The 27,664-nt window shown below is 42.1% G+C and overlaps 1 protein-coding gene, 1 long non-coding RNA gene and 1 pseudogene across 2 annotated transcripts in view; 2 read left to right on the top strand and 1 right to left on the bottom strand.

The window, feature by feature from the left end:
- The first annotated feature begins 5,413 nt into the window (after positions 1 to 5,413).
- Positions 5,414 to 6,918, top strand: LOC148048097 (uncharacterized). The gene is made up of 3 exons (XR_015695792.1): positions 5,414 to 5,510; positions 5,612 to 5,676; positions 6,727 to 6,918. It is a non-coding gene; the product is annotated as an uncharacterized LOC148048097 (long non-coding RNA).
- Positions 6,919 to 7,440: 522 nt separating this feature from the next.
- LOC148048098 (uncharacterized) lies at positions 7,441 to 9,680 on the top strand (annotated as a pseudogene).
- An 11,922-nt stretch (positions 9,681 to 21,602) lies between these two features.
- TENM2 (teneurin transmembrane protein 2) overlaps positions 21,603 to 27,664 on the bottom strand; it is a 928,661-nt gene continuing 922,599 nt past the window's right edge. Inside the window, exons 30-31 of the mRNA XM_087709674.1 lie at positions 24,589 to 24,719; positions 21,603 to 23,539 (exon numbers count right to left, since the gene is read on the bottom strand). Of these exons, the coding sequence (XP_087565800.1) occupies positions 22,778 to 23,539; positions 24,589 to 24,719 (893 nt within the window). The 3' untranslated portion in view covers positions 21,603 to 22,777. The remainder of the gene's footprint in view (positions 23,540 to 24,588; positions 24,720 to 27,664) is intronic.

The following is a 27,664-nucleotide window of genomic DNA, read 5'->3' on the forward strand; positions in this document are numbered from 1 at the left end:
AACCGTCGCAGAAGGATACCATGGTCGATGGTATCGAAGGCTGCTGAGAGGTCAAGGAGCACTAGGATAGAGGAGTGACCACTATCCCTGGCTCGCCAGAGATCATTGATCAGTGCGATCAAAGCAGTTTCCGTTCTGTAGCCAGGCCTGAAACCGGACTGAAAGGAATCCAGATAATTGGTTTCATCCAAGGACCGCCGGAGTTGAAAGGCCACCACTTTCTCAACAACCTTCCCTACTAAGGGGAGGTTGGAGACTGGATGATAGTTACTTAAAATGGCTGGGTCCAGAGAGGGCTTCTTCAGGAGGGGTCTCACCACCACATCCTTTAAGAGGAGCAGGAAGGATCCCTCGCGGAGAGAGGTGTTAACTATCCTCTGGATCCAGCCATGTGTCACCTCCCTGCTGGTTGAGACCAGCCAAGAGGGGCACGGGTGCAGTATACATGTGGAGGCACTCACCACTCCAATGGCCTTGTCCACTTCCTCAGGAGCGACAAGTTGAAACTCGCTCCATAAAATCCGCTCAAGACCTTCCCCCGGTACCTCGGCTGGTACCATGCAATTGGAGTCCAGATCTGTCCGAATCCGAGCGACTTTATCCGTTAGAAACTGAACAAATTCCTCAGCTCTACCTTGTAAAGGGTCGTCCGCCTCCCTCCCTTTCAGAAGGGTGCAGGTTATTCTAAACAAGGCGGCTGGGCGTGATTCAGTGGATGCAATAAGAGCGGCAAAATGCACACATTTCGCTGCCCGTATTGCCACGAGATAGGTCCTGATATAGGCCCTCATCAGTGCTCGGTCTCACTCAGAGTTACTGGCCCTCCAGCGGTGCTCTAGGCATCTCTTTTGGCACTTCATCTCCCGGAGTTCTTCAGTAAACCAAGGAGCCCTCCTGGATCTGCAACCTCGGAAAGGCTGCAAAGGCGCAATCCGGTTTAGAGCCCCCGCTGCTGCTGTATTCCAGGCAGCGACTAAGGACTCCACCGGACTGTGGATGAGAGCGTCAGGTATTTCTCCAAGTGCCGTCTGAAATCCCATAGGGTCCATTAGGCACCTGGGGCAGAACCACCTAATCGGTTCCCCCTCCCTACAGTGGGGGATTGGTTTCTGAAAGTCAAGCCTCAGTAGGGAGTGATCAGACCATGACAAGGGCAAGATCTCAATGCCTTTCAAATCTAGATCACGTCTCCACTGCTCCGAGAGGAATACAAGGTCAAGCGTGTGACCCGCTGAGTGAGTCGGACCCCGAATTACTTGGGTCAAGTCTATGGCTGTCATGGAAACCATGAACTCCTGCGCCCCATCAGAGTGTTCACCGAGCGAAGGCAGGTTGAAATCCCCCAGCACACACCCAAACAGTCATATGACCACCAAATTATTATCATTGTTAATTTTAATTCAATTTTTTTAACAAAATGTTATTGTTAATTCTAATTGGGTTTGTTTGGGATATTCTATTTAATTTTTTTAAACTTTTGTATTATGTGCTTCTTTTAATGTTGTACGCTGCTCTGAGTCCTTGGGAGAAGGGTGGCATATAAATCTAATAAACCAAACCAAACCAAACCAAGATCTCATCTTGCAAATTTAAAAATGGGGGAAAATGTATTTTCTACAGTGTTTCCTATGTGGCAAGTTCGTGATGTTCTTTCATTTTTTTTTCAATAACTGAGATGATAAAATATTGAATTAAATTGAATTCATCGGTTAAAAGGGGTACCATGGTGGATACAATTTTCCCAGGAAAACCTTCATGTAGGATTTTTTTCCTGGTTTCTGCTGTTTCTAGTATAAAAATGCAAAAAAAGCAGATGAGACCACCACATATATGAGGAACTGTGGGGATTTTAGGGTGAAGGTTTGCCATTCACTTTTGGTATTAGAACTATGATATCCTTATTTTGGTGGCATGAGGGCCCCCCTTGTCCCCCTTCATATTCAAAGGTGCCCATTTCTTGTGTGCCATATAAGGCTCACCCCTAGCACCTATCCATAGCTAGATAAAATATTAAGGCCATGTCATGAAACACTGATTATGATGACTTTGACTGCTACACACATATATATATATCCAGGATCCCAATCCTTGTGCTGAGGCGTTGAGGAGTTGAGGTGCTGAGTAGCGGAGGAGCTGAGGTGCTGAATTGCGGAGGTGTTGAGGAGTTAAGATGCTGAAGTGCGGAGGTTCTGAAGTGCAGAGGTTCTGAGGTGCTGAAGTGCGGAAGTGTGGAAGTGTTGAAGTGCTGAGTTTCTGAGGTGCTGAGGTACTGAAGTGCTGAGGTGCTGAAGTGCGGAGGTACTGAAGTGCTGAGGTGCTGAAGTGCGGAGGTTCTGAGGTGCTGAAGTGCTGAGGTTCTGAGGTGCTGAAGTGTTCAGGCACTGAAGTGCTGAGGAGCTGAGGTCCGGAGGTTCGGAAGTGCTGAGGTGCTGAAGTGCTGAGGACCTGAGGTCCGGAGGTTCGGAAGTGCTGAGGTGCTGAAGTGCTACAGATCTGAAGTGCTGAGGTGCTGAAGTGTGGAGGTGCTGAAGTGCTGACTTCTGAGGTGCTCATGTTCTGAAGTGCGGAAGTGCTGAAGTGCTGAGGTTCTGAGGTACGGAAGTGCTGAGGAGCTGAGGTGCTGAGGTGCAGAGGTGCTGAAGTGCTGAGGAGCTGAGGTGCTAACGTGTGGAGGACCAGCAGATCCTGGTAAGGACACACTTCTGGAATGATGGCCCAGTGGATCACAGGTCACACTTCTAGAGCTGAGATGTCATTGCCTACCTTGTGCCAAGCCTTGATGACATGTTTGCTTTCAGTATTTAGTTTTTACAGTGAAATTGGGCGGGAGGGGGCAGACACCTTGGTGGACTATCATTTTAGATAGTTCAAAGATCCATGGCTGCATCCCAGTGGTGAGATTCAGCCGGTCCACACCTATTCGGGAGAACCGGTTGTTAACTTTATGAGCAGTTCCGAGAACCGGTTGTTGGAAGAAATCTCCTTTTGTTTTTTCTACTTTACAGGGCTAATCCTGTAAGGAAGGCAGGAAGGAAACATTCTGGTGTTCTTTCTAGCCTGATCTTTATTGCCTTCCTTACAGAAACTGCCTCTCTGGTTAACGCTAATTACATTGTAACAGCTAAGGTGAAACGCCCATCGACCTGAGTGACCTTGAGTTGGCCACACCCAAACAGTCACATGACCACCAAGCCCCACCTACTCAGCTGGTCATTAGGGCAGAGAACCGGTTGTTAAATTATTTGAATCCCATCACTGCTGCATCCCCTACATTGTAGGATTTACATTTTTAAAGCAATGTTAGTTTTGATGTTACCTGTTATAATCTGTTTTATTTCATTTAGCTGCCTAGTGTTGCCTTTAGGTAAGGTGGGCCACATATAAACAGGAAAATTGAATTCTGTGGGGTTTAGATAGGTGGGCTGTAGCTTCTAGGAACAATTGAAGGGGTGGAAATCGCATGGGGAACAGGAATGTCTCCCACATGTTGAATTGTCTATCCATCTGCTTTCATGAAAAAGATCATAAACTTCTGCTGTAAGTCATAGGAGATTGAAAAGTAGCTTAAGGTTATGGGACCTTATCAATTGGAATAGAAATGCCAAATATTTAGTTGAAAGAAAAAAAAAAGGAAAGGGAAAACTGCTGGGGAGGGAAGGGCAACGCTTGTCCTAAAGGATCAGAGTAGAGGAATTTGAAGGCAAATGTAATTAACCAATCATGTCCTGTTCTAGACATTGTCTCTCAAATTTACATTCCAATTTTTGAAATAAAAATGCCAAAGCTATTCTGCCTTGTCACCTATTACTTTTCCTTCTAGTTTCCATCACTGATTTTGCGATGGAAAACGATCTGCTGAGAAAATTAAGAGAAAACATGAAGTGTCTCCATAAAGAGGTAAGAGAAAATATTTGTTCATAGGCTGTCACAGTAAACGTGTGATGGACTCAGTGGTGGGATTCAGCCAGTTTGCACCTATCCAGGAGAACCGGTTGTTAACTTTCTAAGCAGTTCGGAGAACCAGTTGTTGGAAGAAATCTGTTTTTGGTTTTTTCCGCTTTACAGGGCTAATCCTGTAAGGAAGGCAGGAAGGAAACATTCTAGTGTTGTTTCTAGCCTAATCTTTATTGCACTGCTTACAGAAACTGCCTCTCCGGTTAACCTTTATTACATTGTAACAGCTAAGGCGAAGCCCCCATCGACATGAGTGACATTGAGTTGGCCATGCCCACCTAGACACATGACCACCAAGCCCCGCCTACCCAGCTGGTCATTAAGGCAGAGAACCGGTTGTTAAATTATTTGAATCCCATCACTGGATGGAATGTACAGAAATTTAAGAAAGACAGACAGGCAGATTAGGTAGTTCGAGACAGATAGACAGAATATTAATTGTTATTACGCCACAGTTAAGACATCAACCTGCAAACTCAGAGACCGACATTTCTTGCCCCACTTTAGAAGCAAAGCCAAGTGGGTGACCCTGAGCCAGTCAGCTTCTCTTAGCCTTAGGAAGAAAGCAACACTGAATCACTTCTGAAAAACCTTGCTAAGAAAACTGCAGGGACTCATCCAGCCAGTCCCTGAGAAACATTAAAAACAGGGTCTTTGGTCATTGCAGGAGGAACGATTGAGACTTCCTCTTCTGTCATCTACCACCAAAGAACGGAGACGTGCTGAGGTATATAATGTAGACTTGTAGCTCACCTTAGAATACATTTATGAGAAAAAATGAAAACAAATGATTTCTTCACAATTGGTAATTGCGAATAATGCATGTGCAGCAGTATATTTTATATAGTATATATGTTCGCTTTATATTTCTACTATATGGATGAAATCCATACACACAAATCTATTCAATACAAACTAGTTTATTTGTAATTTCTATTCAAGAATGGCAATTGTCAGAGTTCATGCTCATTCTTGGTTGGTTCCTTCTTTGCCACATTAACTAGTTTCTTTGGCCACATACAACACCAATGGCAGTGAAATAAAATGTAGATGATTCAGATTTTGTTTGAACCACCATGTTTTGCGTTTCCTAAACAAATGAACTAACACTAAATCCTTCTTTTTCTATCCTGGTGTGAATAACCTTTATTGCCTGTATTGAACATCTACAGCAATAAATCGGGAGTTGCACATTTGTGCTCATCTTGACATGCATGATTTTAATATGCACAAATATGCTTGGCTACACTCCAGACTTTTTTTCCTAAAGAGGATGTTTCAATGAATATCTTCTTTACACTGACATGAGAGAATTTATGGAAAACAAATTCATGTAATTCTTCTCATGACCATGAAATGAAGGAAATTATCAAGCAAGCATTTAAAATTCATTTTGTTTTTCATTCTTCATGGAACTGCCAGGTTTCCCGGAGTCCAGAAAAGCACATGGACCAGAACATCAGTTTAAAGATGCGTTCCCATTGGGTAAGCAACCTAGCATGTGAGGAATCTGTTGAGAGTCCAGTACCGAGAGACAATTCATGTCATAAGAAGAGGTGAAGAAGCCCAGTGGGGGTGATGGGGTGGGGGTAGGGGGTAGTGAGTGGGCTGATATGGAAATATATTCCTGACTTGTGATGTATTTTGGCTTCTCTAGATTTTTCAGACAAAAACAGAAAAACTGGAAGGAGATCTGAAGAGAACAAGGGACCAGAGTTATACGTAAGTCTTTGCATAGTTCATCACATCATTTTATAACCCTATTCCAGTGATGGGCAACCTTTTTGGCGTGGTGTGTCAAAAATCGGCAAAAAATCGAGCATAACTCGCGTTGTGTGTCACTTCAACAAAAACATAATTTTGCGCAATTTATAGTTTACACTACAAAAATGTATAATTGCAATATATAATTGTATTTAATAAACCAAAAACAAATTATTTAACATACCTGCTTAGTAACTTCTTTGTTCATCAGTCGATTTCGTATGTTGCCCTTGATATTATTGAACTTGTTTGGGGTGCCGTGAACCAGGGCTGTGGAGTCGGCTGCTTCCAGCTCCACGTCCTCATCAACATGCCGCTCCAGCCCGCCCCTGCTATGAATATTCCTAGTGACGCGAGGGCTGCTAATGGCGTTCACAGTTCCCGTTGGCACTCCGCTGTTCCCTGCTGTGGTGCGGTCGTAACCGACAGTCCCAGTACAGGAGTAGACTCTCTGTGCCGGCCTGACTGGAGAGAGGCACGCACTGTTCTAATCACTGTTCCCGCGCTCCTCTCCTGCGGGTCCTCTCTCGCCGCGCTGATGACGTGTGTGCGCACGGCACGCACGCCTTACCAGCAGCCCCTGCGCTCAGAAAGGGGCGGCGGCGATACAGTAAGTGAGTGTGGGCGGGGGAGATCACACGTCCCGCCCCCCCCCCCCGTTCCTCCAGCACAGATTCTTCCATCCTCGGCGGCCGTGCAGGAGCCGAGGATGAATCGCATGAAATCCTGTGTGTGTCACCCCAAATGGCTACGCGTGTCAGCACTGACACGCGTGTCATAGGTTCGCCATCACTGCCCTATTCAGTTCACACTTTCAATACAACATTCATCATTTGTCCATTGGCAATGGGACTGGCCATTTTATGAAACAAGTGATGGAAAATTATATTCTAGTAAAGCTTGGGAAAAAAGGGTGGAATGTGTTGTAATTGTATCAAAAGGTTGATAATTCAAGTAAAAAAAACAAACCCAAGGGCCTAATTTCTCTCTGGTCTTCATAATTTGCAGAAAGACAATGGAAATCTTAAAACTTCTGGCAGAAAAAGAGGAGCTCAAAGTCCAAATTCAGGAGCTTATAAAGAAAAACCACCAGCTGGTCGAAGAAAAAGAGGAGCTCTGCGAAGAGTATAAAGAGTATAAAGAAAAGTTGAGCAGGTTAAAAGATTTAGATAGCCACCCTGACATTCTCTTCCTTTCTCAGCTATTTCAATTAGTTTTAATTTTAAACAAGTTTTATAATTCAAATAAAAAAACCTAAGGGAGCTAATTACACTTTGCTCTTGATATTTTACAGAAAAATTAGTTCAGAGGAACTTGGGCAGCTGGAGAAACTGAGGCAGGAGAACGAGAGACTCCGCTGCAAGGCTCAGAAAGAAGCTGCGGAGAAAGCAGAGCTCCTACATGAGAATAATGATCTCAAGGAAGAACTTTATAGGTGAGAAATATTTAGATAGCGATTTGACTTTTTCTTTCAAATTCAGATTTATTTATTAGATCCCTTAGGCCAGATATACTGGATAAAAGAAGTATTCCATTCATGTATGTATGTATGTATGTATGTATGTATGTATGTATGTATGTATGTATGTATGTATGTATGTATAACTGAGTAAGAGAAGAGCAATAGTTATAATGGAATGCAATAATAATTAGTAATTCAAGTAACAAATTAAGAGGGCTAATATCTCTCTGGTCCTCATAATTTACAGAAAGATAGCAGTGATGTCAAAACTGACCGTAGAAAGTGAAGAGCTCCAAAACAAAACAGAGATTCTGACGTTCAAAAATATTGAACTTACCGATGAGAAAGAGGAGATCTTCAGAGCGTACGAAGAAATACTGTGCAGGTGAGAAATTTTTAGACAGCCACCACAAACTATTTCTTCCAGAATTTCATATTAGGGTCTCCTTATCTTAGAAAGCTTGGAGAAACCTGACATTCTCCTTACTTTAGAAAGAAATTAACAAACTATGTCTCTTATTCTTTTACATATACAAATCTAGGAGTTAGTCTCATGGAATGGGAAGATACGTATAGAAGAGACTTTTCAATCTCCATCCCCCGGTGCCCAACAATATTTATATACTTTCAGAGTGAGTTTCCTGACATCAGAGCAGTTCCCATTATTTTAACTAAGAATACTTTGTTGTTGGCCCAGATTCACAGTTAACATTCTGATTTTTTTTCCAGAGAGGAACTACTGAGGATAGGCCGCTGCACCTTATTGACACACAGAGGCCAGATGGAAGACAAGACAGAAGCTCAAGAGAAAATGAAGCCTCAGATGGCAGAATATCAATTGAATCCGAAATGGCTTAAAGCTTCAGTAGACAAAATTAAAAAATCTAAGGAACCCGGGTCAAATATTCTGAGGTGGCTGCAGAAATCTCTCAAACTCCTAAAAGAGGATTTTTCTGAACGGTCAAAACACACCCTGCCAGAATGGCTTAAAGCATCTGCCACCAACCTCCCGGAGGAATGTGCTAAGGCAGCCAGGGAGGATGTGAATGATTGGCTAGAAGCATCAATAAATCATCTCCAGGAAAAAGGGCCAGAAACGTGCGAGTTAGATGTGGAGGGGTGGCTTCAAGCATCTATTATAGGCATTCAACATCTACAAAAGTTCAAGTCAGAGTCTCGTGGAAGCCGGAAAAAAAAGGGATGGCTTGCTGAATCAATAGAAAACCTGAAGAAGAGGACTTCATGTGGTGACGTCACCGTGCTTAGAGTGGAGGGAAGGAAGCTCTCCTAACTTCTAACTCTTAACTCCTTTGTTTGGGCTCTTTTTTGAGCACTGTTGATCCTGAAGGGGTCAACAGATTAAAGAGAATACTCTGTAGATGCTGGGGTGATAAGGCAAATCCCCCCACGGATAGGAGAAATCCCCTAAACGGACAAGAAGATATCCTACAAAAATTCAAGTCAGAGTCTCATGGAAGCTGGAAAAAAAAGGGATGGCTTGAAGAATCAATAGAAAACCTGAAGAAGTAATGTCCTGGAGGATATGAAGAATATGTTAAAATGACTTCGAAGATCCTTAGAAAGCCTGTCCCTTTCTAGAGAACCTAGACCAGTCCTTGAAAAACCTGAAAGAGGAATGTCTTGAAGTATCTAAACAAGATGCCAACAAATGGCTTGAAATAGCTGTAAAGAATCTTGAGGAAGAAGCACCTAAAATGCCACTCCTAGATACTCAGGAATGCCTTGAAGCCTCTATTAAAAGCATTCAGGATCTACAGAGGTCCAGATGATAAGGTTTGAAAAATCAATAGAGAACCTCAAGAAGCAATGTTCTGAAGGAACAGTGGAAAATATATGTTACAATGGCTTCAAGGATCCTTAGAAAGCTCTGCATTTTCTGAAGAACCTATACCACTTCTTGAAAAATGGCTTCAGCAATCCCTGAAAAACTAGGAAAAGGTCCTGCAACATACAAACAAGATGCCAAGAATGGCTTGAAGAATCTCTAAACAGCTTCAAAGAGGAAGGGCCGTGAAGCATCCCATCTAGGTCCTCAGGAATAGCTTGAAGCATCCATTAACGGTATCCAGGATCTCAAATAATCTAAGGAATCAAAAACCAGCATGGGAAAGATGAAGGAGAGAGTGATTTGGGTAGAACTTGCTTGCTCTGAAAGAAACTGAAGGATGGATGGATGGCTTCAAACCTCTTTAGCAAGTTCAAGACAGCCTGGTTCTACTGCATCTAAAACAGATATGCAAGTATAGCTACTAACATCTCTGCAAAAACTCAGTCAAGAGTCCCCAGAAGAAGCCAAAAACAATCTGGAGGAATGGCTCTAGGAATCCAGAGAAAATGCCCTGAAGAATCCGAGCAATAGATGAATAAGTAGCTTGAGATAGCCTTAAATGACTTCCATGAGGGAGGGCCTGAAACTCCCCATCTATTCCATCTTGGAATATACTTGTCTCTCATTTTGTTGCTTCTACTGTTACTGTGATCAAGATGACTAAATGAACAAACTGGAAATGTATCAGCAAGTATTTATTCTTTTGGTTTTCCAGAACTTCTTGGGCCTTTTTGGAGTGAGTGACATACTGTTTTACTAATGGACTATGGTATTCCAACATGAGCTTCATAACCAATGGACCCTTGTCATCAACAATTTTGATTATCTAGATGCTGCCTTAAGTTGGGTGGGAGGATAAAAGAAAGAGAGTGAAGGGAAAAAGGAAAAGGAAATAACGAGAGATTGATATGAAGGAAGGAAAGGAAATAAGGAAACCAGAGAAAATGCCCTGAAGAAATCATGCAATATGAGAAGCAGTAGCATGAGATCTGGGATCAAGTTGACAAAATGAACAAACTGGAAACCTCTCAGCAAGTATTTATTGTTTTGGTTTTTAAGAACTTAATGGGCCTTTTTGGAGTGAGTGACATACTGTTTTCTTAATGGACTATGGTATTACAACATGAGCTTCATAATTAACAAACCTTTGTCATCAACAGTTGTGATTATCTAGATGCTGCCTTAAGTTGGGTGGGAGGATAAAAGAAAGAGAGTAGAGGGGAAAAGGAAAAGGAACTAAGGAGAGATTGATAATGGAGGAAGGGAAGGAAATAAAGGCCAAAGAACAAGTACAATTTATGCCAAAATGCCAAGAATGGATAGACAACGGTAGAGCACAGAGAAACAAAGCTTTGAAAGTGAAAAGGAATCAACCAAAATCAAGAGGGCTCCCTTGACTGCAGCATTGCCGGAATAACGATTCATCTTATGAGGAAGGGAAGAGGTGCATTATCAGGAAACCTCTCGAGACTTCCATGTGCGTCAGACAGTTACAGACCATGGTCTGGTCCACAGTCTGAGCTATACACTCAGGGGCTTTGAGTATCATCATTACTACAGGGGAGTAACTTATGGGGTTCCCAGAAGCTGGACGGAGGTCATGGGACCTGATGCTGTGGCAGCATGAATGGATTTCCAGAAAATTTGCAGATTACGGGAATCCTTTCAGCAGTTCCCAAAACGCTGCACAGCCGTTTACACTACTCAGGTGATCCTGAGGATCAGGCAAACATCCAAGTGGTCTCAACAACTCTATGAAAGAATGCAAATGACCAGCTGTCTGCAAGGAATAACAATCCTCTCCTTCCCACCATCCAATCAGAGCTGAAGAAGCTTCTTGAATGAGAAGGGAAACATCTTCTAAGACTTGATTGGTTCTTCTATTTAATTTGCCTTCTGCAGGTACTTAATAAAGCCTGAAATCTCCTCATTAACTGGTGTGTTCATTGTGTTTGTATATGTTATCTCATTTATCCGGTCCCTGGGCCATTGCCTGATACTTGGCGAAAAAAACACACAGAGACACATAAACATATCTGATTTATCATATCAAATGTATTTTATTGCAATAACAAAGTAAATTTACAATCAAACAAAGGACATCTGATAAACTTTCAGAAGCAATTGTGGCAAGAGACCAGGATCTCTGGTAAAACAGTCTCTCACCAGAAATCAACTGTATCCATAAGGTATCTGGGGCGGTCCACCAGAATGGGTCTGGCCTTGTGTGGGCAGCCCGAAGCAGGCTGCAGCACTACCAAACCATCAAGTCACACTCTGACATATGCCAAGGATAGGAAGCATTGCTTTGTTTTCTGCCCAGTGACCTCCCTGTCTGAGGAAAGATGCTGGAGAGGAGTACAAGCCCCTTGCCACTTGGTCTATGAGGGAAGAACCCAGGCTCTGCTCTCCCCACGTGAAATGGAGTGCATTGTCTCCATGCCAGGAACAGCCTTCCTCCCAAGACGTTTTTCTAGAAACCAGAGTTCTGGGCTGGCTTGCTGATTCCACAGGAAAGACAGCTAGTATTTGGGCACCAGGAAAGAAAGCCTTCTGTTCCTTTCATTCTAGGTTAAGCTGAAAGAAAAGGGCTCACAAAGGGCCACATAATACTGTATTACACCCCCTCCTGCCGAATGACCTCACCTAATGGTTTCATCTACTGTTGGGATTAAAAAGGAGCAGCAACAAACTCTGGACACTCAGACCATGCTATTCATATGCTTGCCCAGTGCTTGGAGGCTTTGAATTTCACCATAGGAACGGGGTCCATCCACCTCAACCCTGGCTCTCAGTGGGGTACGTGCTCCCCAAGAGACAGCTGCTAGGCAGTTTGGGTTTTCTCTGGACTCACAACTATTGTTCCAGGAGCGGCTGGTAACTGCCTTTGCACAGAGCTATCTCCTGCAGCCATTCTTGGATTGAGAGGAATGCTCACAGTCTGTCACAAATTGGTCCTTTCACAGTTGGAGTCATGCAACGGGCTGTACAGCTAGTCATGCTGTGGAAACTTTCTGGTTTTTTCTTAGGCACAATACAAAGTCCTGGGCATCACTTTTCAAGCCACAAATCCTGATATCCAGGATAAGTGCCTCTCTCTGTGGGTACATGCCCATCCGACCATGTCATATAGGGTGGTCTCTCTAGGCCCCCCCCCCGCTTAGATGTTGTCACCCAGTGAAACCTAGTTAGCGCATCTTTCCCATAGCTGCCCTGCCCTGTGAAAGAGGATTATGAGATCCAGCAACCTATCTCCATCCCCTTACTGGGTGGTAAGGAGACCGCAAACATCTGGTTCTTTCCCCAATACATGGGAAAGGTTGAGACTACAGTCCAGAAGGTGTGGTGGTAGAGGTTGGGAAATGCTTTCGCAGGTACCGTACGGTGTACATTTTGTAGTTAATATCGTTTTGTTGGCTTTTATATTTTATTGTTATGCACTGACCCATCAGGCATATTGTGTATAAGATGTGTGTCCACATCAGTCTCTTAAAGTGAATGAGTTCAGATTCTGGGTTCTTTTGGTCTCTGGTATGGTTCCTTGCGTTTTGTTTACTTGGATCTGCAGGGGAAGAATTTCTGTGGTTTTAAAGACTGATTCTAAAGCGGCAAAATACTCTGACCGATTAGCATTGTGTATGTTGTTGAGGCCTTCCTGGCATATTGTGCTTCCCAGTAGAGAATGGTCAACTGGATGTGTTGACTATTCATTTGGGCTCATTTATCTCTTTCTTTCTGGAGTTTAGCTTGAGTAGTTTGATTTGGAATTTTGTTTTCCTTTTTTTTTTTTGGCTTAGAGATGGAGTCATGACAGGGTCAACATTTTTGGGTTTGTTCCAGTTGCTCCTTGAGGTTGTTTATGGTGCATCACCATAAAACACAAATCAACTAAGTAGCTTAAGAAGACAAACCAGAGGCCATCTACAACATGTGGAATAAGAGCCCCTATGTAGGACAGAGAGACAGACTGCATCCATAAACACCAACTGGCAGTCAGAAGACACATACACACAAAATCCCCTTAATCTTACAACACATACAGAGACTCAACTATAGTTTCAATTGGGAAACTTTGACCATCCTAGACCAAGCCAAATCCAAAAATGCTCGGGGAGTTTTAGATAGATTAATACAGTGGGAAGGGACCTTGTAGGTCATCTAGTTTAACTCCTCCCCACACACACAAGCAGGAGACTCTACTCTGGTGACAGTTGAGTCCCTTCTTGAAAGCTTCCAGTGATGAAGCTTCCACAACATCTTAAGGCAAGCTATTCCATTGATTGATTGCTCTCACTGTCAGAAAATGTCTCCTTCTTTCCAGGTTGAATCTCTCCTTGTTCAGTTTCCATCCATTATTTGTTGTCTGGCCTTCAGGTGCTTTGGAAAACAGCTTGACCCCCTTGTCTCTGTGGCAGCCCCTCAAATATTGGAACACTGCTATCATGTCTCCCCTGGTTCTTCTCTTCACTAGACATTGAGCCATCCAGCAATGGACACATAGAGATAAATCACATTTACACATCATTCAAAAGAGACAATAAAAAAGGCTAAGAAGGAAACAAAAAGACTAGAATGAATCCTCTCAAGTAGTCTACACCCTTTTAAGCAGGGATTAACACCAAACAACCAAACCGAAAAGAATATCCTAACCAAGGAGAAAATCATACTCCCAACACTGACATGGCAAATTACAAGTATTCCTCAATTTATGGCCTACTTGGTTCTACTCCATCACACTCTAGAGGCAAAGAATGTTGTTTATTGTGGGTGCACCCAGGTACACCCACGTTACACCTATCCTCCGTGAGCTGCACTGGCTACACATTAGTCTCCGGACTTGCTTCAAGGTGCTAGTCGTTACTTATAAAGCCCTACATGGCATCGGAACTGGGTACCTGAGAGACCGCCTCCTGCCAATTACCTCCCAAAGACTGATTAGATCGCACAGACTAGGCCTTCTCCGGATCCCATCTGCCAGCCAAAGTCGGCTGGCGTCCCCCCGGGGGAGAGCCTTCTCTGTTGCAGCTCCAGCCCTCTGGAACGAGCTCCCCATGGAGATCCGGATCCTTACTACTCCTCCGGCCTTCCGCAAAGCTACTAAGTCTTGGCTGCTCCGGCAGGCCGGGGGGCTGTTGAAGTATCCAGCCCCACAGTAACTATGAATGTTGTGTATTTTAAATTGTTGTTTTGTCTATTTATCCCCTTCCCCTTTTTATTGTAAGCCGCCCGGAATCCTTCAGGAGTGGGCGGCATACAAGATCAATAAACTATAACTATGGCCATAATTCAGACTAGAATTTCTATTGTTAAGGAAGGCAGTTGTTAGGTGATTCAAACCCAATTTTATGACTTTTTTCCCCATGGTTCATAAGTGACAATTGTAGACCAAGGAGAAAAATGGATGACCAAGATTGTATATGACATACACCTAATCTATAGAGCAGTTCACTAAATCAAAAAGATCCTTGGGAACTAGGAATTATGCCAGTGAAAGCTGGATGATTCAGGAAGATAACCATCAAAGTTAAAGAGTCCTCAATGATAGCCTATCAAGAAATCTCAAGCCAATGGAATACGTTCGAGGACTGACAATAGCATATTTGGCAAGGAAAAAAAAGAAAGAATGAAAAACAAGGACTATTAGTGAAGAACTTTAAAAATTGGAAGCGGATCTGCAAAAAGATCTATAAAAAAAACCAAAATAAAGGAAAAGAGGGATTCGAGAAAACAAAAACTTAATTTGATGACACCAGAAGAAATGGTTTGGAAACTTAAAACAGCTAAACAACTTTTTTTTTTGACAACGCAAACAAGCGTGGTTAGCCCACAAACTAAAAAAGAGAATAATGCTGAAATTACCAGATGAAAAGGGAAACATACAACACTGGAGGGAAGAAAAAAAATATAATACAAAATTTATTTTAATATTATACAGCCATGAAAACATACCACAAGATAAAATTGAACAATACTTAAAACAACATGAATTTAAAAAAAAATTGGGGAGACCAAAAGAGAAATGTTAAATGGAAAAATTACAATGATGGAATTATCAGAGGCAGTGAAGATCCCCCCAAAAATAACAAGACACCGAGCCCAGATGGAATACCTGTTGAATTCTATAAGAACTTACAGGAACCAACAGAAACAGTAATCCTGGATTTGTATAATGAAGCACTTACAGAGGCTAAATTACCAAAAACATGGACGGAAGCATACATAGCACCTATACCCAAAGAAGATTCGGACCATCAAGAAATTTGGAATCATTTGTTGGAATGGTGTGACTTCAAGATAGCCATTGTTGCAGAAAGGAATCCACCCACTGAGATGCTCTCATGACTTGCAATGTTTCTACTCCATCACACTCTAGAGTCAAAGAACTTTGGGTATAATGAACATAGTAGAAGCATTCCTAAAGTCCAACTTGATAAACAACCAAGACGTTTTCAGGTGTTCTAGTTGTTCTGAAATTAGTAAAAAAGGAAATAATGTTTCAATGGTGTTCTAGCCCAAGCTCCATTATCACATCATAGTGGACAGCCACTGGTTGATTTGTGCACTAGAGGGGATTGGAGGGTGTGTATGGTACAGAAGAACCTCTGGTAATGACCATAATTCGTTCCATAATTTTGGTTGCAACCTGATTAGGTCATGACCCGAACCTAACCAAAATTAAAGCAAAATTAATGTAATGGCCATATGAGGACGTTGTTGCTCGGTGCTTACAAAAAGATGGCCTGGAAGGGGAAATTGGCAGTGGCCATGGTTGATCACCACCCAAGTATGTGTTCGTGACCAGATTCAAAACTTTTGTGAATTTCTTGGTCAGAACCCAATTTGGTCATGGTCAGAAGCGTTCATGACCAGAGGTTCTACTGTATCTGCCATGACACTGAAACCTCTAGGTGTTTTGATGGAGGAGGACATGATGTTTGGGCTTGGTTTGCCAGAACGTATCTCCATGACAACAGGTTTGTAACTTCAGACTGACATTTTGCTGTTATAAGTACCCGCAAGCACAGCTGAATTGTTGAATTGGGCCCGGATCCTCGGTTTCTGCTAACTCTTTCAGAATTTCTGCCAATCCTTCCTGAAACTGGATGTTCGGGGTGAATTTCATTCTACAAAGTGTGTTTTCCAAAGACGAGCATGCAACAGTCAGTCCAAAGCTTAAGAGCAGAGTCAGGGTTGTCAGCCAGTCCAAGGATTGAAGGTTCAAATGTGAGATTAATACACAGGGATCACATTTGAGCTAACATTCCTTTCCTGCTAAGAGCAGAGAGGGAGCCAAGTCTGTTCTGTAGGCCGTCACTCCTCAGAATGTTGTTGCAGCAAACTGCCACTGTCTGATTCTTTACTCTGTTGTTAGGCAACTAACCTAATGGAACTTTCCATATGGTCTCCTCTCTCCTTTCATGGGCCATGACTGGTCAATGCTTCAGGAGCCAAAATAAAACAGCCAAAGGGACAAAGCACAACCTAATCTTGCCCCCTTCTGGATATAACATGGTTTAGTTAGACCACCCTTGATCATAATTTGAACCTTCTGAGATGTACATATTGACTTAATTCCTTGAATAAAATTGTTGTCAAAGTGCATAATTTCCAGAACTTTAAACAAAAAAGACCAATTCCATTCAAAAGCAAAAGCAAAACATGCCTTGTTTTTATGTTGTAAATATCCTAAGGCATTCAATAAAGTTTTCTTTGATTAACAGAACAATAGAGCTGGAAGAGACATTGGATGACTTCTACTCCAATCCATCCTGACTGTTTAAGCCTGGGGAACTCCACCGCCAGCTCGGCTACTGACTCGAGGAGCGAGGGGAGGGCTGTTGCAATGCTGTTGGGAGGTAGGTACGTTAACAACAAGCCCCCTTGACCCTCAAGGTCCAACTTCACCAGCAGGGACTCACACCCGACAAGCTCTGGAGCAGGGATCCTACAAGGAACTAATGACCTTCGGATGATGACGGCCACTCCCCGACCCCTTCTCTGGGGTCGTGGCTGATGGAGCACCTGAAACCCTTCTGGGCACATTTCAGTGAGGGGGACTCCTCCCTCCGGGCTCAGCCAGGTTTCAGTAATACATGCCAGGTCTGCCCCCTCGTCTAATATTAGGTCCTGGACGAGGGGAGCTTTGTGAACCACAAACCTGGCATTTAGCAACAACAGCCTGAGACCAGGGCCCTGACAACTCTCGCCATCTGGTCCTGGAGTGGAGCTAACAGGGCCGGAAGGGGGGATCGCTGTGACATAGCGAACCCTCCTTCCGCGGTAATGGCTAGCCCTGACGTTCCCATTGTACCTGCCCCTCCCTGTAATGACCGTAATACTCCGGCCCACCCCCGTAGACCCCATTTCCCCTCTCACAGCCTCCGCTCCATCCGGCAGGCGATTTATATCAGTCATTCTAGGACGGGAGGTAGGCCTGGGCCCCCTACCACTTCTTGTGTTTTGATAACTTCTGTTCTGTTTCCAAACCTTCGTGTACTGCTTGTGTAATAATATATTAGCACAAAACAAACCTGTTGTAAATATAGAGGGGCATTCTGTACTCTGATGTCAAAAACCTGGTGTTAAGAACACCGGTAATTTTCTGGCATTCCAGAATCAAAGTACATCATGCTATCCGACTGATTCATGATTTTAAAGGACAACAGCTAACCTATCAGCAAGCATTGGCGTCATCTCCTAAGTGGCACAACTACTTTTTTTCCCAATACTTCTGTATCAGATACATTTTTTTTTGCATGCTAGACTACCTCTGTCCTTCCCTACCCACTAGGCATGCATGCACACAAAACATTGGTTTTCTATGGACATTTAGAGATTTGGCTTTTGTTTCATTATTTTAACAAAGTGGACTTTCCCACTAAATGTTGCCTATTGCTATTATTACAGATACCTGTTTTTAAAGCACATTTTCCCACACATTTGAGAGTAATGGTTTGACGTAGGCAATGGTTAAACCATTTTCATTTTATTATCAAGTAAACGAGAACAAACATGAGTTGAAGCACTCCATTTTGGTGTTAATGTTAATGGAATTTAGGATAGCTGTAAGGTTTGCTTTTCTCTGCCTTCTTCTGTGTTTAAATGTGATTTTTGATAATATTGACTATCTTAAGTAGATAGGTTGACCAAGATTTATGATGCTTTGCTTGCAAAAAAAATATATTATACAATATTGGCCCCACATCAGTTGCCTTCTCAAATCAATGTTATTCTGTATGATACAAAAAACGTACCAGTAAAACTTACTAAATTACTCCATTCCAAAGCATGAAATAGTGCATAATAGACAGACTGTAAAGGTAGTAATTGAACATGCATGATTTTTCCCCCCTGGATAAATGTTTATTTAAAGCAAGAAAACTAAGAAATACTGGTTTTCTTTTTTGTTATTAGTGTGCTACTTACTTGTGAAATAAAATGTTCATACTATTTCCGCAACTCTTTTTCTGATTTTTACTTTGAAGAGCTTTGCAACCAGCTGCCTCCCTTATTCTTACCCATACAGCGTACAAGTTATTGGTGGCACCTGAACGAAACATCAGCATGAAGTGTGATCCTGCTGAGAACAATTCATAAGCAATTTTGAGGCAGTGAAGTGAATACATCCATCCTGCTCCAGTGTATGTTTCACTGACTTGTAGTACTCTGCTCCAGCCTGATAGAAACATTGCTGTTCTGCAGGAAGCAAGCACTATTCCCAGGTTGTCCTCAACTTAAGACCACAATTAAGCCCAACATTTCTGTTTTTAAGTGAGAGTTTTGCCCCATTTTACATTTCTCGCCACAGTTGTTAAGTGAATCACTGCATTTGCTAGATTAGTAACCCAGTTGTTAAGTGAATCTGGCTTTCCCGCTGACTTTGTTCTCAGAAGGTCACCTTGGGACACTGCAACCGCCATAAATACGAGTCAGTTGCCAAATGTCTGAGTTTTGATCACATGATGATGGCGATGCTGCAATGGTCAGAAATGTGAAAAATGGTCATAACTTACTTTTTGACTGCCATGTTAACTTCAAATGGTAACTAAATGAACTGTTGTAAGTCAAGGAATACCTTTACTTCTTTGGTTTATATTGGTATACCAGTGGCAAGCACAGAGGTCTCCCATTCATGGCCGCTTTCAGAAATGAACGTCAGGTGCAGAAGTGTTTGGAATTTCCATTGCTAATTGAATTGTGCAGTCGTAATGCACAATTCAATTGCTTAGCAACAGCAATCCTTGCAAGCTCGCTTGTTGTTAACTGAATCCAATGGAGGCTGGCAAGGCAAATTTCTGCTTAGCTTCCCATTACCAAAATCAGTGGGGAAATGGCAGGAAGTTGTAAGTTCCAGGCAGGAGGCAGGTAAGTGGCTGCTGAGAGGTGGGGGAAGGAGATGGTATGCGGGGTGTGAAGGGATTGGGCATGAGACGTGGGGGTGTTCAGCAGTGTGTGAGAGGCACCCTGTAAGTCAGAAAGGTGATCTGGTACACAAGGCCTTTGTGGTTTGTTGTGGATATGCAGCGGTGCACAGCAATGAGAAGTGCCTTTGGACAGAAAGAGTGTGCAGTGCTGCTGTGCATGACTGTCTGGGAGAGTGCAGCAGTGCATGACTGTGAAAGAGGTACCATGTAGGTCACACTGGTGCAAGGCAGTGCTCCAGAGGCATCACACAGGTTGGGTTAGAGGATGTTGAAGAGGTGCCACATAGGTTGGGGCAGGGACGTGCAGTCAGGGGAGGCAGAGCCTCACCCCTGTATCATGAAAAGAAAAAAAATGTAAAAGGAAAAGGGCTAAGCTAGTTGCTGCCAGAGTCACCATGGATGACTCTGCTTAGTGCTTAATTGTTTAAAAAAGCCTCTAAAACAGTGCCCTCTACAGGAGGCGGCAGGAGAACGAGGTGCCTCATCTAGTCTGACTTTATGATCACACGAGCAGAGCTAAGCAAGGGTTAAAAGCCAAAAAATTCCTGACATAGATGAGGCACGTCGTTCTCCTGCCTCCTGTAGAGGATGTTTTTTACAGGCTTTTTTAAACAGTTAAGCAGAGTCATCCACACGGTGACTCTGGCAGCAACTAGCTCAGCCTACCTCAGCTCTTGCCTTTTTCCTTTTACATTTTTTTTATTTTCCTGATGGCAGGCAAGAGCAGAGTTGAAATCCTCTGTGAAACAGCTGGAAAAGGTACGTGTGGGTTGGAGGGAGGGGGAGGGATTCAAACTTCATCCTCCTGGTGCAACTTTGTGTCTCTCTCTCTCTGTGTGTGTATGTTTGTGTGTTTGTTTGTGTGTGTTTGAGAGAGGGGGGAGGGAGCATATTGAGACAGTTCTTTAGTTTATGCACTATGTAACACTTTAATACTATGCCTTTGGATCTTCTGAAATTTTAATTATCCAATCATAAGCAAAAACAATGTTTTCAATAGAATAAATTTCCACTTCTACTTACACCTGCCAGCCAAAATGCTGCTAGTGCTATTGCTAACATGGGCTGAGGAGGAAAACCTAAATTTTCTGAATCTTGGTGCAACTTTGTGTGTGTGTGTGTGTGTGTGTGTGTGTGTGTGTTTGTGTGTTTGAGAGAGGGGGGAGGGAGGGAAAGAGGGAGGAAGGAGGGGAAGGGAGAAGAAAAAGAAAAAAACTTATTTAGCAAAGGAGAAAAACAAATGCCGTTTCTTTAAATTGGAACTGAGCATGCCTGGCTGTGGAATTCTGGGAGTTGAAGTCCACAAGTCTAAAACAATGCTGCCTCACCAGCCATAAACTTCACCGCACGTCACTGGGTTGGGGAGGATTCATGTGGTGCACAGGGGTGCATGAGAGATGCCACCTGGGTTAGGAAGTCATGTGGGGGGGTGTGGGATGCAGAAGAGGTGCTATGTGGGTCAAGGCGGGGAATATGGGAATGCAAGGCAGTGTGAAAGAAGTGCCACATGGATTGGAGGGGTTTTGGCATAAGTTGGGGAGTATGCATGAGGATGCGTGAATGGCCAGCAAGGTGTAAGTACAGAGGAGCTGGGAAAGAGTGTGCAGGTGGAAGAGATTTACCCCAATGACCTTTGACCTTCCCTGTCAGCCAATGAAGTCAGAAGGGAAGGTTGCAAATAGCAGTCATATTCAGAGGGTATAGCAGCTGTAACTGCAAATAGGTTGACGAATGCCCAGATCAAGATCACATGGCCATGGGGTGCTGGATCTGCTGTAAATCTGAGTCAGAACCACCATTCATTCAGCACCATTGTAACTTTGAACAGACACTGAATGAATGGTTGTAAGTCAAGGACTATCTTTAAGCAGAAATGGCATTGTAATCATTTTCAATTTTCATATAATTTTACTTATCTTCCCCCATTTGGGTTACCAATGAGTAATAGTGTTTGACAGATGGTTTGACATCCTGTGCTTGCAATGATCCTGCCTTTAAAGGAAATGCAGTCAAGACAATGGAATGGTTTCTGAATATTTGTCATGCATTGTTCTCCGTTGCAGCATTTTAATGTAATTCTCAGTATATTACAGATTTTTTTCTATTATGCTTCTTGTTTGCTTCTAACACAAAAGACATTAAATTTACAGGGGTTTTAGAGACTTTATTTATGTATAAACAATTTAAACACTTTGCCATAAATTATCTTTGCCTGTCTCTATTCTTTGCTTAGCAGCAAATTAAAATTAATATAAAAACTCAATGAACAATTCATACATGTATAATACAAAAAAGTTTTGTACCAAAGTTCTTATTAGACTTGTTTTTTATTTTTATTTTTTTTCCTTTTTCTTAGTGACCATAATGTGATTGTCTCAGTTTCTTGACCAAACAAACACACTAATAATTTTTTCTTTTTAAAATCTGAAACAGTGATTGTGCCTTCTGGCTGATGTATGTACAGGGTGATCTGAATTGGTGCCCATTTGCAACAGTGTTAACACAATGCCCACAGCTCTACCAGAACTGACCAACAAACTACTGAATCTAAACAGACTACACCCTGCAACTGTGTTACTGTCCACAATGGAATCTTCAAAGACAAACAGAGTATGAAATTTATCAGTAGTGATTTATAGCCACAATTTCAAATTGAACTTTACACTCTGCCCTCTTTGAATAAGTTAACCTTAGGCCAGACAAAAGCAGGGTCAGAGTGCAAGTTCGGATTTATATTCCTTAATATATTTCTGTTCCTATTTCCAGTGCTCTGTTGCTCCTGTTCTCCTTTCTTCCAGTTGCTACACACAAATCACCCCAGAAGTCATGTATTAAATGCACCTGTATTTTGCTTTTAAATGAAAAACCTCGAGAATGTTTTATCAAACAAGCAGCCTGAAGAATGTTTCCCATCAGCTGACTTAGTGGATGGTGGGTGGCCCTCTTGGATTTCTTGGACATTTGCTCACATGTGAATGGAGTGAGGTAATATAAGATGAGGCCTTCTTTTTCAATCTTTTTTTTTGTTGTGAAATTATTATTATTATTATTTTTCTTTAGACCCACAACAAGTGGGTAATATTTATGGGGTACTTTTGAACTTAAGTGACTTAAAAGTGTTCAGTCTGGCTTTAGTCCACTTCAGGATGTAGTTCTTAATCCCTTGAACAGCAGCATTTGACTCAAAAAATGTGAGCTCTCTTGCCACTCCTTATCCCAAAGCAGCTCAGCCGAGTGCCCCCGATGGTCTTCATCTCCTTAGGAGAGGAGATAACAGTTGTAACTACTGATTCATCCAAGTAAGGATGACAGCAGATTAATTGGTTACCTCTTTCCCATTTCATTCTGTCTTAAGAACTGGATGTTGCTGCTACTGTCTGCCAGCTCTGGATACTGCTCTACTGGGAGCACATAGTATCCTTCATACCCTTGGACTCTCCCTGTGCTCAAAAGCTGCTGCTTCTCTCCTTCAGTCCACAGGCGGCTCCCCTCTTTGCCATCCCGTGCCTTCTGTTGCTCTTTGGCCCAGGCTGACCCCAAAGCCCGCTGCCGAGCTTGGTCCAGAACTCTAGCCTTTTCTTCATCCAGAGTGTCTGGGGTCAGACCATAACGTATATTAATCAATAAGGTGGAATATTGGAATTCAACGTTGGTAAACCTTCGAGTCCTTCCATTGATTAAGAGGGTTGGCTGGGACACTGTAACATTGACTCCGCTATCCAATACTTTGCGTCCACTTGTCATAGCCAGGGTGACAAGATCGCCATCAGAGGAGCCAATCTTGACGAAATAATGGGTGTCTTTCCCCTCAATGCTATAATGCATTTTGTCCAAGTAGTAAGCATTATTAAGCACTGAAGCGATTTTTCGGCTGTCTTCCGTTGCAGTGCTTGAAATGCCAGTGGTTACCTTGCCTTCCTTCACAGCAAACATGATCCCCTTACCTATAATTGGAGTAGTGGTTGCAAACCAGTGACCTGCTTTTTCTCTACGACTGGCATGTAATTTTTTTGATATGACTTGTCCCTCAAGGGCCATGAAGGCTTGGTTGTGCCTCTCTGTTGTTTGCTGCACGCCGGTAATTAACTAAAAAAAAAAAGAAGATGGAGAAGGAATTATTGATAAATACAGACATGATGATTCTGCAGCACTGTTATTGCCCCTTACTGTTCTGATATAAAGATACAAACATTGTCTGCTATTAAGAAGTGAAATGCTGCAGGAGCACTTAATTGGACAAGGAGGTCTTTAATCATAGCTAAGATAAAATTTCAAATGTAAATATGAAAAAAAATATTATGTTGGAATTTGAAACAAAAGTCACAATAAAAATCACCTCAAGAGCCGAGGTGGCGCAGTGGTTAAATGCAGCACTACAGGCTACTTCAGCTGACTGCAGTTCTGCAGTTTGGCTGTTCAAATCTCACCAGCTCAGGGTTGACTCAGCCTTCCATCCTTCCGAGGTGGGTAAAATGAGGACCCGGATTGTTGTTGGGGGCAATATGCTGACTCTGTAAACCGCTTAGAGAGGGCTGAAAGCCCTATGAAGCGGTATATAAGTCTAACTGCTATTGCTATTGCTAAAATCTAACCAGCTAATTCAATCCAATCCATCAGTGTTTCACCAGTTTTACTCTTATCAGCTGTGCTTGTTATTGTTAACTTTACAAAACAACAGGGCCAGACAAAGCATTCAAATATCCCTTTCACAAAAAGCATTGGCACAATCAGTGCATTCTAATTCTCCTGATGTTAAGGAATGGATACAGGATAGCAATAGGACTTAGGTTTATATACCACTTCACAGTGCTTTACAGCCCTCTCTAAGCAGTTTACCGAGTCAGCATATTGCCCCCAACAATCCGGGTCCTCATTTAACCAACTTCGAAAAGAAGGAAGGCTGAATTAACCTTGTGCCTGGTGAGACTGCCAAATTGCAGGCAGCCTGCTATCAGCAGAACTAACCTGCAGTACTGCACTCTAACCACTGCGCCACTAAGGCTCCTAGTGCGTTTGTTATCATATCTTGAAATGTCTTTAAATTCTAGAAAATTTTTAAAAATGCCTATGAAAATTTACAACCCCAAAATGTAAAGTTAAAGAAAACTATGTAGCCACAGAAAGTCGCTGCTTACCTGACCATGTTCACATGCCTGTGATTCCGACAATTCATAAGAAGGCGGTACGAAGTACATTTTTGCTCTTGGGAAACCAGGTATAATGTTGCTGAGTTGAAAGCCAAACATCACTAGCCAGCTTTTCACATCTAAGAATTAAAATAAGCACATTTAGGAAAGGGGAAGATGGCTGGTACACAGTACTAGAATTGAATCTGGGCCTACTTATTAAAGCCAGGATAGGATCTGAAGCATTTTTCTTGACAATTTGGATAATAAAAGTGTTCCAAAAAGTCAAATGATAAATATTGTGTCATTGCTACAAAGAAGCAAGAGCATTTGTAGGAGAAGCTTTTCTGAGTTTTGGCAAGTGAAATAGTTCGAATGCTTTTTAACTAGAAAAATCATCATAAAGGAAAGAAAAAGTATGATATAGCTATAACCCCCTCCCCCACCAATAAATATCTAAAACATTATTTATCATACCCTAGTATCTATGATATAGTACAGGTAGTCCTTGACTTACAACCACAACTGAGCCCAACATTTTTGCTGCTAATGTTTGTTAACTGAGTATTGCCCCTTTTTATGACTGTTATTGCCACAGTTGTTAAGTGAATCACTGCAGTTATTAAATTAGGAAGATTGTTGTTAAATGAATCTGGTTTCCCATTGTCTTTGATTGTCAGACGGTCGCAAAAGATGATCACACAACCCTGGGATATTGCACCCGTCATAAATATGAGTCAGTTCAAGTGTCTGAATTTTGATCACGTGACTTTGGTGATGCTGCAACCACCATAAGTGTGAAAGATGGTCATAATTCACTTTTTTCAGTGCCATTGTAACTTCAGACTGACACTAAGTGAATTGTTGTCTGTCGAGGACTACCTGTATTACCTTTCTTTTTTTTTAAAAAAAAAGTTTAGTTATTCTAATAGGAAATAAAAAGAAGGAAGTAGAATAGCACAGCTTGTTTCAGGATTTGTGTTCTATTTTGCATCTTGGTAAAAGGGTGTCAGGTGTCAGCAAGGGCTGGGTATGGCAGGCCATGGCAAAAGGAGAAGAAAAAGCAACAAGGCAAGATTAAATAATTTAGGGTCAAGTCAACAGTAATTTTATGGAAAGCTATTCATTAGGAAAATATGTTGACCAACTAACTATCCAAGCCTGATTCTCTCTGGATGTTTGGACCTTCAGTTTTTTCAGCCAGGATGGTCAAAATGCAGTTTGTTCTTCTTTGGGGAAGCATCAGTTTAAAACATTTGTTGGACAGATTTTTTAATCCTTTTCACTCTAGCCATTTTTACACAATATTTCTATTCCAGCTGCCTTATTATATGCTGGTAAATTCAATGGCTTGGGGGATATCTATCTATCTATCTATCTATCTATCTATCTATCTATCTATCTATCTATCTATCTATCTATCTATCTATCTATCTATCTATCTATTCATCTACCTACCTACCTACACCTACCTACCAGTACCTACCTACCTACCATCTAACTATACTCTCTTAGAAAATTATATCCTAGATATAATGGATGTTATTAAAGATTTCTCTGACTCCAATAATTTATGTTTTAACTTTCTTGAAATATAATTCATTTTGCCTAACATTTAAAGTTTTTGTAAATTACAGTTAGCTGCATGAATGGGAATATTTCTTTTTCTTAAAAAATATATGGCATGTACCACATTCTGTTCTGAAAAAGATTTTATTGACTAGCTGTTAATTTCTTTTCTTGGGAGGCACTCATAAATAACTTAGCACTAAATGGCAAATTAATACCAACAGAGTAGAATATTTACGCAACATGTGGAAGGAAACATTATTTTACATTTTAAGAAAGCCTTCTCCATTTTGGCATGACAGCTGGCATTGGGAAATTAGTGTCCATATGTACTCATATTAAAGTAAAAGAGTATTATCTATTTATAAATAATTAAAATGGAGACAATTTCAATAAATTATTCACTCTTGCAAAATTTTGGATGAAAATATGTGAGATCTCAGATGTGAGCTTGTAAAACAAAATTATCCCATTTTAAACTTGTTTAACTATGATTAGGGGACTTGAGGTTAAAACATACAAAGAACAGTTGCAAGAATTGTGTATGTCTAGTTCAGGGGTAGGTTCAGGCAGTTGCTACTGCCGGTTTGCTCACAGATGCTCCGTGCACGCTTGATCCGTGCTGCACACTACAACAAAAAATGTTCTGGGCATGAGCAGAAGCAAAAAGACAAGATGGCGGTGCCTACAGAGCTGCTGTGAGAACTAGTTCAGGGGCATGGCAGGCCTGAGTCGCTGCTGGTTCCAACAACCCAGGCTGCCAAGCTACTACTGGTTTGGCTGAACCAGTCTGAACAGGTAGTAACCCACCTCTGGTCTAGTTTAATGAAAAGGAGGACTAGGGGTGATATGATAGCATTGTTCCAATATCTAAGGGGCTGTAACAAGGGGCCACCTGTTTTCTAAAGCTCCTGAAGACAAGAAGCAATGGATTAAAATTAATCAAGGAGAGAACCATCTTAGATCTTAGGAGAAATTTTCTGACAGTTAATCAGTGAAATAACTTGCTTCCAGAATTTGTGAGTGTTGTAACTCTGGAGATTTTTAAAAAGAGATTGGACAACCATTTGTCTGAAATGGTATAGGGCTTCCTGCTTGAGCAGTGGGTTGGAGTAGAAGACCTCCAAGGTCCCTCCCAACTCTGTTAAACAGTTTTTGGGTAGGAAAATTCTACTAGGATTTCTAGTCTCTGGACTATGCAATAGCTACACTGGCCTTGAGTGAGTTTCAGTGCAGATCAAAGGCACCCTTTTCCCTATCAATACTGATTCTATACTATTATTAGAAGTCTGGTTAGTTTCTGTTTCTTTCATCGTTTTGTTTGCAAATGAAGTCCCAACAACCACTCTAACAAGGATTTGGAATCCTAACAACACAGTAACATAAAAAGTCTCTCTCTCTCTCTCTCTCTCTCTCTCTCTCTCTCTCTCTCTCTCTCTCTCTCTCTCTCTCTCTCTCTCTCTCTCTCTCTCTCTCTCTCTCTCTCTCACACACACACACACACACACACACACAC

The sequence above is a fragment of the Thamnophis sirtalis genome, unplaced genomic scaffold (assembly GCF_051295495.1).
Source record: "Thamnophis sirtalis isolate CommonGarterSnake01/CBP01778 unplaced genomic scaffold, rThaSir2_p1.2 scaffold_3, whole genome shotgun sequence".
Lineage (NCBI taxonomy): Eukaryota > Metazoa > Chordata > Lepidosauria > Squamata > Natricidae > Thamnophis > Thamnophis sirtalis.